Source organism: Solanum lycopersicum, chromosome 6 (assembly GCF_036512215.1).
Source record: "Solanum lycopersicum chromosome 6, SLM_r2.1".
In the NCBI taxonomy this organism is placed as follows: domain Eukaryota; kingdom Viridiplantae; phylum Streptophyta; class Magnoliopsida; order Solanales; family Solanaceae; genus Solanum; species Solanum lycopersicum.
This window is the reverse complement of record NC_090805.1, coordinates 41,968,079-41,984,274: the sequence shown is the minus strand read 5'-3', so window position 1 is coordinate 41,984,274 and position 16,196 is coordinate 41,968,079. Positions and strand designations below refer to the sequence as shown.

Genomic DNA, 16,196 nt, shown 5'->3' with positions numbered 1-16,196 from the left:
TCAAGTTAAATTATACTTTCCATCTCACTTTTATTTGTCATGTTGCGTTTTTTAAAAGTCAATTTAACTAAATTTTAAAGTTAAATTAGACTACCTTAATTCGATATTTTAAACAAAAAAATTTAATATTCAGAAAATTAAAAGAAAAATATCAATACATTACAATTTTTTACATATCAATATAACAAATATATATATATATATCAATTTAACTTTTTATATTTTAATTCTAAAAAATTAATAATAAAAAATATCATATAAATTAAAATAGAAAACATAACTGAAATAAATTTGTTATTTGCATCATCTCCAAAGCGTTGTTTTCAGCTTAATAGGAAAGTGTGGTTCATTTACGTTTCGTCGTTGCTTAAACGCTATTCACGACACGTTGCCGCATGAGACAAATGAAGTACACAAACTATAGACAAGAGTCCAAAAAATGTCGGTAAAACTATAGTTGTTTGCTGAAATTTTCTCAAACTATTAATATTACTAGTTTTAACATTAAATTTCAGATGTATTATTTTCTTTTGATACTCTTTATCAGTAAGTAACCACACAAAAAAACGTACTAGCCAAACCTAGATCTCCAAAATATGTAATTAATAAGAGTAGTAAAAAAAACGTAGGAGTGAAAACATAAATTACATTACATCCATCAAATAGAAATGATGGTAATTGGTATATACACTACAATAAAAAATAATTTTTAACGATAATAAATATTGATATTAATAAAAAATGTTAAAATTTTTATTAATATTAATTAAATATCATTAGATTTTTTAAAACATATAAAAAAATACTAACCATAACTAATAATTATTTTTGATATAGTCATATTTTTAATTTATCCTAATCAAGCTAGTTAGTTATACCATTTCAACTTTGATCTTGGTAAGTAAATCCAAGAAATTACAACTTTGAATATCATAACATTTATTCATTCAGTTGGAACATGTCATGCATGTGCACATGCCCATAGCAGATTATGTTTTTTTTTTTTTATGTTCACAAGTTTAGTTAGGACATTAATCCTCCTTTTAACTTCCACTTGAAAGTTGGAAATCAATGGAATACTCTCTCGGTTTATAATTATTTGTCCAATTGTTTAATAGTTACTTCTAATTATTTGTTTATTTTGATAAATTAAGAAAAAATAATTTTTTTATCTATTATAATTTTAATTAATTATTTTAAAAAAATATTAAATTCTAAATCTCATCCACTTTATAATCAATAAGAGTAAAATAATAAACTTAATAAGTCAATTAATTAAGTGTCCATTTAAAAATGAATAAATAATAAGGAATAAGTAATTCGTTTGTTACTAGTCAGAAAACATAACATATATAGATGTATACAATAATTACAAAGAATATTTCTTGGTATTATTATTGGCATACAATGAACAAGAAAATAACTGATCAAATAAAAAAAAATATTTAAAAACACAAAGTAAATGGAAAAGTGCATGTGTGCAGTAAATACGCCGCAGTTGGGAGGTGGGAGCTCCAACTTATAACTTGCAACATTCATTGTTTTTTCTTTTCTTCCATGTGAATATATTAAACCTTTGCCACCTCTCATATATTATATATAGAAAGATACAATACTATTAGGTAGATTAATCGGGTTTAGAACGGTGAGGTTTCAGGTTGGTTAATAATTTAGTAATCTGTATTTATAATGTTAACCAATGAACATAAACAGAAATAAGATGAAGCAAAAAATACATAAAATACAAGAATTAATTTGAGTTTATAGAAATTATTGTGTGTCCTTAAGAAATTTAATCCCCTCACTGTACCCAAGGTTATGGATTAATTTCTCTCAAGATAAAACGGATTAAACCTGTTAAAGAAATAGCGGTACCTCAAACGTCTTTAACTTCAACGAACTTAAGAACAGCAACAAGTCACACAGACTCAGTCGATCGGCACTTTGATTTTATTTGAAAAAAAAATAAATGCAGAGAAGAAAATTTTTCAGTGTTTTCAAAAAATCAAAAATTGACTTCCTTTTATAGCCATTTTCAGCAAGGAACATGTCTGTTCAGTGAAATCTGTTGAGACCCATTTTATCCAGAAAGTTGTGTCTTTTGGAAAAAATAACAACTTTTCAGAAAATTGTGTCTGTTAGGAAAATAACGACTCTTTTTTGGAAAGTAACGACTTTTCGAAAAGAGTAACAACTTTTCGGAATGTTACCGTTACCTGCAAATTTATAAGAGATAATTTTAATAGGATTTATTTGATTTAACAAAAACTAATTAAATAAATTTTGTCCAAAAAACAATCAATCACATCATTTGCCAAATCCGAATCTGAATTCGAAGTCAAGGCCCGGGGGGCATCTTCTTTAAGAAGTAATGGAAGTGTTTACTTCTAGAAGGACAACAGTTTCCTTTCTTTTGCCGATATGAGAGAAATGACACTTTGCAAATGACTTTTCATTTTCCCTCCAAAATAATTTCCCCAGTTTTCATATTCTCTCTTTTCTTTTTCCATTCACACTTGCTAAATCCCAACAAGGTTCAAATTCAAAAGCTAGTTATATAAGTTTAAATGGTGTGTTATTGAATTGAATAAAAAAAATTAATTTATTCAAATCTTGATGAATAGAATTACTTCATATATATATATATACTTCAAGAAATCGAAAGGCACCCAAACCAACTTGGAGACTAATGTTTATCAAAAAATATACGCAGTTTTATATTCAAGCTAAGCCAGCTAACCATCTGGAAATCAAATTGACCTTTTTGTGTTCTGTTTTTTCTTTTTTTTTTTTTTAGAGAAAAAGACAGTTGCAATCTTTTGCAATAAATGAAGCAATATCTTGGGCTGGAAAGTTGGGAATTGCCAATTCTAGACCACATGAAATGTAATAGTATCCATCCAATGAGTTATGTACATTCCACAATAAGAATTCTTTTTCTTTTGGTTGGTAAAGTACATTATACAATAAGAAAGTAAAAGGTAAAATGACAATGTAACAGAAGAATAAAAGCTGAACAAAATAGAGAAGGGATAGTAACACAAAAATAGACTAATTTGTTATACCTATTGATAGTTACTTATAACAAATTCACATGCTGCTCAACACATTCACTAGTCCCCTCTTCATTTTCACATAAGAAATCAGAAAAGCCTAAATAGTACTACTGTCATCAGTCTGTAATTTTCTTTCATATACTGATAATTTATCTTGTTGCCTGAACCAAAGGCAAAAATACAATAACATAGCAACGGAAAATAACACTCCTGATGAGAAGAAACTAAAATTATGTCGTCTCCTGTTTGGTTTTTCTTGCTAAGTTAATGTAATGCTCATGCAGAAACTTAACATGTACAGGGGGTAAAGGTCTCAAGGTCATCAGAACATGACAGTAGCTTTGTTGCAAAAAGAAAATCAGGTTCAGCATTTCACAAGCATCACCTTAATGTTGAGATTTTGTCATGTATCAGTAAAAATACATTTATTGCTATTCCTTCAGACACATAGGATATTAGGCATCACATAATACAAAATTGATAGCAAAACCAGATAAGGGGGGTGAACGATATATAACGAGGAAGCTGTAGAAGGGGATACAAGAAGGGAGAAAAAGAAAATCTACTTTAAAGGCGATGTCATTAACCTCAAGTTCCCCCCCCCCCCTAGTATACATGTCGTACTGTTGTGAACCAGCCTCGGCCCAATGTCAATAGCTATATGGATGCCACACAACTACTTATTGGGCCAATTAGAAGCAGAAAAATTACAAGGCCCTTTAAACAACTAGTTAAAAGGATGGTTGATGAGAAAGAAAACCACAAAATCATAAAGATACAGCATAGAAGAAAACCACAGATATTCAAATTCAAAAGAATTTCTGAAGATATATTTCAAACCGAAAGTTAACATGGTTGTCAGACCAACTGTGCACATCAAAAACTGGACATATTAGTAAGCTAGAACAGTTTGGAGAATGGTTCAAAACAAAGTAACAAGCATAGTTGAAGTGAATGCGAATCTTCACTTTCCACGAACTTCCATTCTTAAAACCAAACTATTACACCACTTGCACCGTTTCACTTAAACACTTGCTTTGATCCCCAATATGCATAACTTCAATATGCATTAGCGAAGACACCATTATAACTAATTTTAACATAACTTATCTTCAAAATAAACGAACCCATAAAAAGTATTTATATTTATGATCATGTCTTAAGCAAGATACACTATAACAGTAATACAAAAAAACAACTAAAGAGAACATATCCAGACTAGGACAAGACATCAAGTTGAAAGGAAAAATCTTTAACCTTTACAAATGAAACCCAATGGCCAGAGAGAAACAATATTAGCCAAGAATAACATTTGGTTTATAATCATAGGAGCAACAAAAAAAAACTAGTCCCTCTGTTCATCTTTACTTGTTCACTGTGTTAAAAATAATTATAAATAATACTTATTTGTTATATACAATTTGTATTATAGTGAATGTCTAATTATGTGGAGTCCTTGTAGGATATGGTTAGGAATCCTACTTGGGGACCAAGTAAGGTTTTCCCTATAAATAAAGGTTTCCCTTCATTGTAAATAAGAATGGTGAAAGATCAATGAATCCTTAATATACTTCAAGAGAAATAAGAGTCTTTTCTCTTCTCCGTACTTTCTTCTTCTTCTAATTTCATATAGTTTCATAACACGTTATCAGCACAATTGTTCCATTCTTAAAGAATTATGAAGAAGACGAAAAAAAGTGCATAAGTTATGCAATAAGATTCTTATATCTTTAAGGTATGATTTATCTTTATGTTATAATTATTTGTGTGACGGATCTGGAGGTACCATCTAAAGTAAGTATTTAAAGAGATTTGTTGACTTTTTATACGTTTAATTTTAATCGATTGGAAAGAGAATTCCTTAATTTATTTTAATAATTGAATAAGCACAATTAAGTGAAAGGTATGTTTTCCACCTTTATATGAGGTATGTGATCTATTAAGCTATATTTATTAACTACTAATGTTGATTATAATAAATCAATAATTTCAATTTTGTGTGTAATTATAATGTATGATCATATTGATGATCATCAAAAGTGATAAAATTATAATTATTTTGAAGGTTTGAGGTTGAGCCTCATTATGGGTAAGACGATAGATTTAAGTTTTATCGCACCAAAAGAATAAGACGATGAATTTATGTCCAATCGCAAAAAGAGGGTAAGACATTGGGTTAAAGTCCTGATGCACCATGATGATACGATATTGGGTTCAAGATCCATCAATTTATGACCTAAAACACTTTTATATGGATAAGACATTGAATGTGAGTCTCAATGCACCATATTGATGATATAATAATGACTAAAGAAAAACTAATGTGTTTTGATGAAAAGTCATGAAATTTACTGAATTTGCTTCATTACGTAAAGTCAATATGGTTGTAGTGCATAATATGTCTGAAAGAAGACAAGTGATTGAATAATGCACATAGATATTGAATGAGGTACTAAAGCTATCATTATTTGATAGGCTCACATATTTGTGTTTCATTCATGAAGAATGAGAAATTTTGATAAATGGTAAAAATATAAATTCATTCTTTAAAGGGAATAAGGTGTAAGACCATACTAGGCATGAGTGCAAAAATGTTGGCATAAATAATATGTTACATGCACAATTTTCTTCAGATTAGTTCATTCAATGATGGGATCATGACTCACCTAAAGGGTGAAGTAATTGAGAAGAAATAAATTTGAAAATTACTCTTGGATTGATAAAATTAAAATTTACTCATATAATAGTAAATCAGAAATTTACTAAAGTAAAAGGCACATGACGTAGTAAACATGGAGTTTACGAGTACTAATAATTTTATTAGTTGGCATGAATAATTTGGTCATCCCAAAGATGTGCATACTGAGTAATGGACATACATTGAAAAATTAGAAGATTCTTTAAGAATTCTTTACGTTGCTTGTTCTCGTGATAAAGTTGATTGGATGAACTAAAGTTGGGACTAAATCCCTAAATTCTGAAAAATATAAAAGGTGAATATGGGCCCGTTCACCTATCATGTGATATGATAAAAAGATGCATCAATAATACAATCACATGTGCGTTTGTTGTCAACTTGCAGTTTGACATTCGCAAAATTGTTTGTGCAAGATAATTGAGCTAAAAGCACAACTTTCAGAATATGAAATCAAGATAATTCATCTTGATAATATTGATAAATATATAAGATGATGTGAATGTCTCACATAGTGAATCATTGCTTATGAAAATAAAGTTTCATGTGTTGATCTGAAATATGATATTACATACAAAAATAATTGTATGAATCAAACCAATGAGTTATGATCAATTTTTCTGTTAATTGGTTTATGGTCAGGGACCAAATAGTTTTCATCTGATAATTTTGATGTGCAATATATGATTAATGAATATACTATGACGCACAAAAATAGATTCTCCAAAAGATTGAAATATATGTTAGGTTGTCTAACATAAGGGGGAGATTAGAAGCAACACAAAAGTTGTAAATACTCCTATTGAATATCCCTTAAGGGATAAAGTCTATGACATGAATGAAGCATGATAGACTAATCAATTCTAAATAAAATAATCCTTGAAAAAAGGGGGAGGATCAAAGAATCAAAATGATCATAATAAGGAGATAATGTGCTCTTGGAGAGCCTACGACATAACACTTTATGAAACCTCGTGAGAGGGGTAGCTACCTAAAAATAATGAAGTGATGAGATCTCAATAAGTTTTGTCGTATTGTGAATCGATACAAAATGGTATATCTTTGATATAATAGCGCGCAATATTGTAAAAGATTATAAGGATATGAATTCTACATCTATTAAAGCATGCTTGTGTAGAAATAATTATCAAGTGAAAAGTGGAATGATGCATCTTGGTAAGCGTAAAGCTTATTTGACTTGCAATCTAGGCACTAGAAGATGTCATACATCTAATATTGAATGTTGTTACTTGACAAAATTAAATATCAATGGGTTCAAAATCTAAAGCATATACAAGTTTTTGGAAAACTTGTTTATCATCCTCATAAGGATTAAATCGATTCAAAATGCATGAAGCATATACAAATATTGTTATGCAAATTGATAACTAGAATTGAACCTCTTGGCAATATATTATTTGCTTAAAGAAGTTGAAGTAAGGAACTTGAAGAAATCTTTGACCTTGAAGGGAAGATTTATAAAAGCAGATAGAAGAAAACATATTTCGTCAAGGTTTTTCTACACTCATAAGCTCCCAAGAATGGTGATATCAACATGCAAGAGGTCTGTTCAAGTAATATTATTGTTGATTTATTCACCAAGTCTCTACCAACTACAACTTTCAAAAGGATGGTGCACAAGCTTGGAAAACGAAGATTCTAGTCTCTGAATAGATGTTGTCATTAGAGGGAGTTAATATGCGATGTACTCTTTTTTCCCTCACAAGGTTTTGTCCCACTGGGTTTTCCTTGTAAGGTTTTTAATGAGGCATCCGTAATGCGTATTGTTAGATGTGTGTACTCTTTTTCCTTCACTAGATTGTTGACACCCAATTTTTGACCCACGTCGGTACAAATTAATTATCGAGCTTCGTGAGTTTTTCAAATTATTTAAAGTTAATTAGTCTTATAAATCTTGCGAAAATATATATATGTATATATATACATATATGTATATACATATATGTATATGTATATGTGTGTATCTTAAGTATTCCTAATTCTCAGCCCACTCCACTCCTCAGGCCCATCTCCCTTTAATTTTAACCCAACCCAAACCCCCTAATTTCCTACCCGACCCAGCCCCAAATCTCCTGACCCGCTCCGACCCAGCTCCCCTTCCCTCTTCCCCCTTCCTCACGCCCCTTTTCCAGAAACAGGTGCAGACGCGAAAAAAAAAACAGAAACCCAGCGAAAATTCCCGGAAATAGACGCGAAGCTCGCATCTCCCTCACGTCCTCTCTCCTCTCCTTCCCTCTCTCCCGCGTCTCCCCCACGCTCGCTCTCTCCTTCCCCTCTCGACCGAAACCCAGAAAAAACAGACCAAACTCCCCAGAAATCGCGCCAACAACCCCACGTTCTTCTCCCTTCCTCCTTTTCGCGTGAGCAAGACGCAACGATAGAGACCCATACCCTGTCAAGCAGGTCTGCGAAACGTCGCAGTCATCCTCGCCGGCACGCGATGGCCATGTGAGGTTTGACTCAAAGTGAATTTGAATTTTTTTTTGAATTCAAGAAGGGGCTAATTCTTCTCCTCTATAAATACCCCTTTTCTTCATCAGAAAGGGGGTCAGAAATTTTCATCGAAAAATTCGGAAAAGCAGAACTTGGGAGACATTTTTTTTTTCGAAAATTTGGTCGAAAGTTAAGGTTGAATCTTTGGTTGAAACTTTTGTTAGCATTCTAGGTGGGAAATTTTGTTGGAGATTTTCAGGAAGATAGGAACCTTAGACATTTACGTGTGAACTTATCGAGAAAAAGACTTCAAAAGGGTCGAAGGTCTCGATTCTGCTCTCGTCATTCGTTGTCTCGTCTGAGGGTGGAAGCTCGTTCGTGTTTTGCTCGCTTGTCTCGGTGTCGCTGCTCGCCAACAGGTAAACACCCTTCCATATAATCTCTTTCTCTTCTTGGGTTCAAATGTGATGGCTTGGGGTAGAGAGTTTCTGTCGTACGTCTTTGGGATTTGTTTGCCATAGTTGGGAATGATCATAACGTGTATGTTTGCCGGAGTTTGATCGTCTGTTTTGTTTGTTCATACAACTCTTCTTCTTTTGACTTCTACATCTTAATGAAAGCATGACTTCCCTTTGTTTCAAAGCATACTTTAGTTACAATAGTTTATGTGTTGTTGTCTATTGCTATCTTCGAATTTGCCGAAGGTTTCATACTTATGTATGTCTGAAAGTCTAAAGAACTCGTTCTTGCCTAATGCTTGCTTTGTTGAGGATCTTGTTTTAATGATAATATTTAAGGTTGTTGTTAATCCTTTTCTTTTGTTTTTTTTTCATTACATGTGACATCGATTCGAGTCCGTTTCGGACTCCACTCCCGCATTCCTCCGAGTTAAAAGATCTTTGAGTCGGCCAATCTCAAGTCTAGGAGGTCTTAAGACCCATTTACAGGTCGAAATCCGACATTGGAGAGCTGCTGGAAGTAGCAGTTTGCAGAATTCGACTGCATGTTTTTTTTTGAAGCTGTAAACCAGCTATATACATCTGATATACACTGGTATACATGTCGAAAATGCACAGGAAATACGAACTCGAAATCTGGGTTTGTGGCAGTGAGGATACGCTTCGGAAAAGGAGTTTCAACTTTCGAAAGTTGAAAATCAGGCTGATATACAGCCTGTATACACTGATATACAGACACGATATAATATAAATATGTGTAAAAAATGTGAATTGCAGGTTAACGTAGAGGGACGCCTATTCTAATTAAAATTCGGAATTAGGCAAACAATGCGGACGTAGGGTGCAGCCTGTATACATTAGTATACATTATCGGGCGACGATATACACTTGTTAAGTAAGTTTTAAAAATTGTACAGGTACAAATACGCAGGGCAATACAGGGAAAGGTAACGGAAAATATATATTCAAATAGGTGCAGGGCTTGAGAGGTCCAAATGGGTCAAATATGTGCTGTATACAGCATGTATACACTTGTGTATACTTTGTGATTCTTTTTCAGGATTGGGCCAGGGCCCTTCAGCCCCCCCCCCCCCCTTATTAACAGGCCCAAAGGCCATTTGTTTCTGCAGGTTTTAAAGAAGGCCCAAGTATAAGGATTAGTTTATGACAAGTGGGCCAAAGCCCAAATGAAAGAATTTGGGCAATCAAGCCCAAGTTCAAATATTTCTTTCTCTATTATTTATTTGTTTGAATTATTTAATATCTTGGTAGAATTTTAAAAAATCTCCTAAAGGGGTAGCCATTTTTCATTATTTAAATTTTATTATTTTTGTTTTACTTACTTTTATCACAATTTAGTTTTCCTTAAATTAATTCCCTCAAAATATCTCCCTTTAGAAATAAATAAAAATAATAACAATGAAATAAAAAATATTAAAACGAATTTCTTTTTATTTAGTTAACAATTTATTTTTAATAGTCATTTAGTCAAATCGCCGGTCAACTGCAAGTTAGCGGACATCTCGAGGGCCTAATACCTTCTCGGGATGTACATTGAACTTCGAACCTTTGTTTTTCAATTGATTTTAATCTGTTTTAAATCTTTTGAAATTTTTCTTGATTTTATCAAAATCAAGTGGCGACTCCGTAATTCGAAAAATCGATTTTTCTTAAATAATAAGATTAATTGATTTTTCGAAACCTAGTCAATATTTTTTCATTTTTAAACCAAAAAATAGTTAATAGTAATTTTTAAATAAAACATAGATTTTTTTCCCACTGGGTTTTATCTAGTAAGGTTTTAACGAGGCACATAATCTACCGACATTCAAGGGGGAGTGTTATATACAATTTGTATTATAGTAAATGTCTAATTATATGGAGTCCTTGTAGGATATGATTAGGAATCCTACTTGGGGACCAAGTAAGGTTTTCCCTATAAATAAAGGATTTCCCTTCATTGTAAATAAGAATGGTGAAAGATCAATGAATTCTGAATATACTTCAAGAGAAATAAGAGTATTTTCTCTTGTCCGTACTTTCTTCTTCTTCTTCTAATTTCATATAGTTTCATAACATTATTCAATTTAAAAAATCAACAAATAATTTTTTTTGGTCTAGTCTATTCTTGTTACTAAGCACTTTTCAGTATTAGTTCATACGTTCCCAAGCCATCAAATCTAATATATTTAAAAGGTAATATAATAATATTATTTTTATTATATATTTCTTGTTGCATATCAATAGTAGATAACTATTATTATTGAATAGAACAAATTATTGAATAGAACAAATAGAAATTAAGGGGGCTGAACTAAAAAAAGATCATTAAATTAGTGATATTGAAGTAGAGTGTGAATTTTAGTGATATAATATATAACCGCAACCGCAAAAACTAGAGAGATAAAAAGGGGAAATACCCATTTGAGAAAGTTCAAAGCTCGATCAATGTTGTGTTCTTGTGTCGTCAAGTAAGAAGTATTGTAATTTTGCAATTAAAAGTAAAAAGCAATATAGTTCTAAATAAAATGGGATTATTAGTTAAATTAAATTAAAAATTACTATAATGAATAAGTATTAAATGTTCCTAAAATGAGTAGAAATGAACAAAACTGTTCTAAAAATATTTCTACGAGATGTAATTTGTCTAAAAATATTCTTATTGTTACCTAGTGGATCAGAAACATTTTTTTTTTTCAAATAAATATATAAACTTTCTTTTTAAGCACAATATTTTTCCAATTAAATATACTATAATTAAAGTAATATTTCAAAAAAAATATCAAAACTGAATTCAATAAAAACAATTTTTATTTGAAATAAAATGTGCCTTAAAAAAGAATAACAGATTTATTTGGAAATATGTGTTTTCGAATCATTAAGTAACAATATATTTCATTTTTGTATTAAGTTATTAGTAATAGAGATATTTTTAAATCAAATTATTAATGAGTGATATTTTTGTCTAGTTTTACTTAATTTATGAATAACGATAAAATTAATTAGGACCACTCTTTTACTACTTGACGTAGTAATGATTAAATAATTAGGACCACTCATAATTTAGATCAAACTATTAACAATGATATAAACAAATTTTATGAAAAATTTATCCATATTTGGTATTTATATCAAATTAATGTAATTTTTATTATTATGTGATGTAATAAAATAAAATATATTAATTAATTAAAATTAAATTAAATAAACGATAAATTTAAACACATAACATGTATGTATTGGATTAATATAAACACAAATTTGATAAATTTTACCCAAACTGATATATTATTTTCTCTTTTCTTTCTTCTTTTCCATTTCCGCACATTTTATGCTTGTAACGTCAAAAAATCAAATATTGGAACTACTTTATTATCATTGCTTGACGTAGACGTTTGTTTCATAAAATTTGACCATTTAATTTATTTGAAAATAATTTTGTTTATATATTAAAAAAAATACGCTTTAGTAGGGTGCTAGCCATAATTTTATCTAATATAAACATTTAAAATTTGTAAAATTTATATTTTTTTATTCATTAAATGCAATAAATAAAATAAAATGAAAATTTATTTCACAGAGAAAAAAAATTAATTCGAAATCTTTTTTTCAAATAGTTTCTCCAAATTTGGACCAAATGTTGGCAAAGGGAAATAGCATTTGCTTGTTGTATATATATGGAACTTTGTCTCAAACTACCGACTCTTCAACCTTTTGGCTCCCAGCAGAAAAAACTGAAGATGGGTCACGGATTATCCGGCCGGCTCACCGTCATCTGCTTCTCTATTGTCTTCTGCATCTCGTCGACGAACTCCTTCTATCTCCCCGGCGTTGCTCCTCGCGATTTTCAAACTGTGCACTCAAAACTTCATCTATCATTTACTCTTTATTTTTTTGTTTTCTAGTTGGTTGATTGGATCATTTGGATCAAAATACTAATATGGTTAATGTTTCTTTAGTAATTTAAGGTTATTTCAATTCTGGGTCTTCAGTAATTTCTGAGATTTCCCCATTTACAGATTTTGTCAGACGGATTAATGATTGGATCTATGGTTTTATGAAGTGGGTTTCAGTTACCTGTTTGATCTGTTGTTTTGTTTAGTTTCTGTAAAATTGTTTGACTTGCTTGATGAGTGTGATCATTTTTCGCTCTTTGTTGATGGACTGATTCTAACTTAGTCAACTGAGGTAAAATTAGTAGACAAATTATATTATTTTGTCTGTGTTCCTAATTGAATGGTGGGGTTTGGAATAGGAGGATCAAATGACTAGTTAGTGCCCGAATAGTAACAGTACCAAACAAATTGGGATAGTGGGAGTATGCGTCAAAGCTCGAAAGCCTTTTTATTAAAGAGAATGAAATCGTGAAGATCTTTAATAGATTACTCCACGTGTTGTTTTTCCAATTTAGCCTGTATTACTTGAAGTTATCGGATATTTGTTGGGTTAAGCAAAATCTCTTGGAGTATGGGCTCGTTAGTCGTTACTTCCTGAGTTGTATCTTTCCATTTAAAACTATGGAATAGTTGCTGGATAGAATCTGTTAGGAAAGAGAACAGTTGAATAAATCTGTGTTTTGAGTGTTATGTTGTGCTATATATGCTTATATCTGTTGCTTTTGATTGCTTCACCTTTATAAAAAAAATTGTATTCCCTAGCTATTTCATGCATCCCACTGAATCCTTGTGGTGTAATTGACTCTAACGAAGTTTTCTTTTTCTATGTCTCTCTTTTTCTCTAACAGGGTGATTCACTTGATGTTAAAGTGAACAAGCTGTCATCTACTAAGACACAACTTCCCTATGACTATTACTACTTGAAGTTCTGCAAACCTACTAAAGTTTTGAATAGTGCGGAGAATCTGGGGGAGGTTCTTCGAGGAGACCGCATAGAGAATTCAGTTTATTCTGTAAGGATATATGCTCTTGTAGTCTGATGGTTATATGTAATGTTGCACTAGCTGAGTGTATCTTCTATTTGTTCATCCGTCCACAGTTCCTTATGAGACAAGATCAGTCATGCCAAGTATTGTGTCGGCAAAAACTTGATGCTGAATCTGCAAAAAATTTCAAGGAAAAGATTGACGATGAATACAAAGTTAATATGTAAGAGTAATGTCTTTTCAGCATTGGTCTCTTTATATTTTGTTCATTCCTGCAACGCATGTTAGTTCTGCTCATGTTTTTGAATGAAAATGAAAATTCAATTTCAATTACATGGTGTTGCAGGATATTGGATAATCTTCCTGTTGCTGTTCCTAGGCAAAGGCAGGATGGAAGTCAGTCAACTACATATGAACATGGTTTCCGTGTTGGGTTCAAGGGGAATTATGCTGGGGTTAGTGCTGTTTCTGACTTGTCAGATACTGATATCTTAATCCTCTTAGAATAATATAAATGTTTTTACATTTTACTTGCTTCTGCCAGAGCAAAGAGGAGAGATATTTTATAAACAACCACTTAAGCTTTCTAGTTAAGTACCACAAGGATCCTGAAACTGATACTGCTCGTATTGTTGGGTTTGAAGTCATTCCAAACAGGTTTAGATGCTTTACGCCTATAGCTTGTGTTTTTGTTTCAATTCTTCTCATCCCAAGGGGTGGGGAACAGTAGATTTAGGCTATCTGTTCTCTTCTGATAATTTTTTCAACAGCATTAATCACGAATACAAGGAATGGAATGACAAGAACCCTCAAGTATCGACGTGCAATGAGAATACAAAAAAATTGATACTAGGTAGTGCTGCTCCCCAGGAAGTAGATACAGATAAGGAGGTTATATTCACATATGATGTTGCTTTCAAGGTATTGAATCCTTATACTTCCTGCTATTGACTTAAAGCTATTCGTCAACTATTTTGGTATATTACTCACTATGATCTATTTGTCTCCAGGAAAGCGATGTGAAGTGGGCTTCTCGTTGGGATACATACCTTCTCATGAATGATGATCAGATTCATTGGTTTTCCATCATAAATTCTCTTATGATCGTTCTCTTCCTATCTGGTATGGTTGCCATGATTATGATGAGAACTTTGTACAGAGATATTGCGAACTATAACCAATTGGAAACACAAGATGAAGCTCAAGAAGAAACAGGATGGAAGCTTGTTCATGGAGATGTCTTCCGTCCTCCAATCAATTCTGGATTACTTTGTGTTTATGTTGGAACTGGTGTACAAATACTTGCAATGACACTAGTCACAATGATCTTTGCTCTGCTAGGTTTCTTGTCACCTTCCAACCGCGGTGGACTAATGACTGCCATGGTTCTGTTATGGGTTTTCATGGGTTTGTTGGCTGGGTATACTTCTGCACGTCTATACAAGATGTTCAAGGGAACAGAATGGAAAAGGATTACCTTGAAAACTGCTTTCATGTTCCCTGGTATACTTTTTGCTATCTTCTTCATATTGAATGCTCTCATCTGGGAAGAGCGATCTTCTGGAGCAGTGCCATTTGGAACCATGTTTGCTCTTGTGTGCTTATGGTTTGGAATCTCGGTCCCCTTGGTGTTTGTTGGAAGCTACCTTGGATATAAAAAGCCAGCCATTGAGGACCCTGTTAAGACAAACAAAATACCTAGGCAAATACCAGAGCAGGCTTGGTACATGACACCGTCTTTTTCTGTACTTATTGGGGGTATTCTCCCATTTGGAGCTGTTTTCATTGAACTCTTCTTCATCCTGACCTCTATATGGCTGAACCAGTACTACTACATCTTTGGCTTCCTTTTCATCGTTTTCCTGATCTTGATAATCACATGTGCGGAGATATCCGTTGTGCTCTGTTACTTCCAGTTGTGCAGCGAAGACTATCATTGGTGGTGGAGAGCATATCTGACTGCTGGATCCTCTGCTTTATACCTGTTTCTCTACTCCGTCTTCTACTTCTTCACCAAGTTGGAAATCACAAAGTTGGTTTCAGGAATCCTGTATTTCGGCTATATGTTGATTGCATCATACGCCTTCTTTGTAGTAACAGGAACCATCGGATTCTATGCTTCCTTCTGGTTTGTTAGGAAAATCTACTCATCTGTGAAGATTGACTGATCAAAAGGGAGCCTCGTTGATTTGTTATTATCATAGTGAAAATGATCTAGGTTATGCCAAGACTCAGTAAAAGGTAGAATTGCTTCTTGCTTCATCAGAGGAGAACCAAAGAGAAGAAGCTACCAATGACCAATCAGTCTTCTGGTACTAGCATAGGCTTAGTTGTATCTTGTGGTCATACTTCTTCTTAAATGGTTTTCCTGTTAGCTTGATTATTGTACTTTCTAGCTATACAATTCTGTGGAACTTGATAAAATTTTGATCTTCTTGATATCTTATTATGATGAATCCATGAATTAGTGAGAGCTCGTACTAATTTGGAGTATATATGGCTTAATTGCTTGTAGCCTTATCAATAGAGAAGTCCCTTTATATATGAGCAGGTAGAATATGCTCCAAGAACTTCTACAAGAAGATCAAATAAACAAATTTGAGGTTCATTAAGCATTTGGAGTAATTATTTGTTATATACGAGTGTTGTAA

General features: G+C 32.2%; 1 protein-coding gene across 2 annotated transcripts; it reads left to right on the top strand.

Moving 5' to 3' along the window:
* Positions 1-12,130: 12,130 nt before the first annotated feature.
* LOC101264437 (transmembrane 9 superfamily member 7) lies at positions 12,131-16,009 on the top strand. Of its 2 annotated transcripts, none has more exons than XM_004241822.5 (7): positions 12,131-12,517; positions 13,408-13,572; positions 13,659-13,768; positions 13,892-14,000; positions 14,090-14,202; positions 14,316-14,466; positions 14,556-16,009. In XM_004241822.5, the coding sequence occupies exons 1-7, from the start codon at positions 12,341-12,343 to the stop codon at positions 15,711-15,713; spliced, it is 1,983 nt and encodes a 660-aa protein (XP_004241870.3). In that variant the 5' UTR covers positions 12,131-12,340; the 3' UTR covers positions 15,714-16,009. The 2 variants fall into 2 exon arrangements, with proteins under 2 accessions (XP_004241870.3, XP_069155372.1); XM_069299271.1 differs by having other exon boundaries at positions 12,364-12,725.
* The last annotated feature ends 187 nt before the right edge of the window (positions 16,010-16,196 follow it).

What these genes read in the sequence shown, in the direction of transcription:
- LOC101264437 (XM_004241822.5), top strand. Translation starts at nt 12,341, where the DNA reads ATGGAACTTTGTCTCAAACTACCGACTCTTCAACCTTTTGGCTCCCAG. An exon ending in GATGAATACAAAGTTAATAT is followed by an intron (nt 13,769 to 13,891) that starts GTAAGAGTAATG and finishes ATGGTGTTGCAG; the next exon opens with GATATTGGATAATCTTCCTG. An exon ending in CATATGATGTTGCTTTCAAG is followed by an intron (nt 14,467 to 14,555) that starts GTATTGAATCCT and finishes ATTTGTCTCCAG; the next exon opens with GAAAGCGATGTGAAGTGGGC.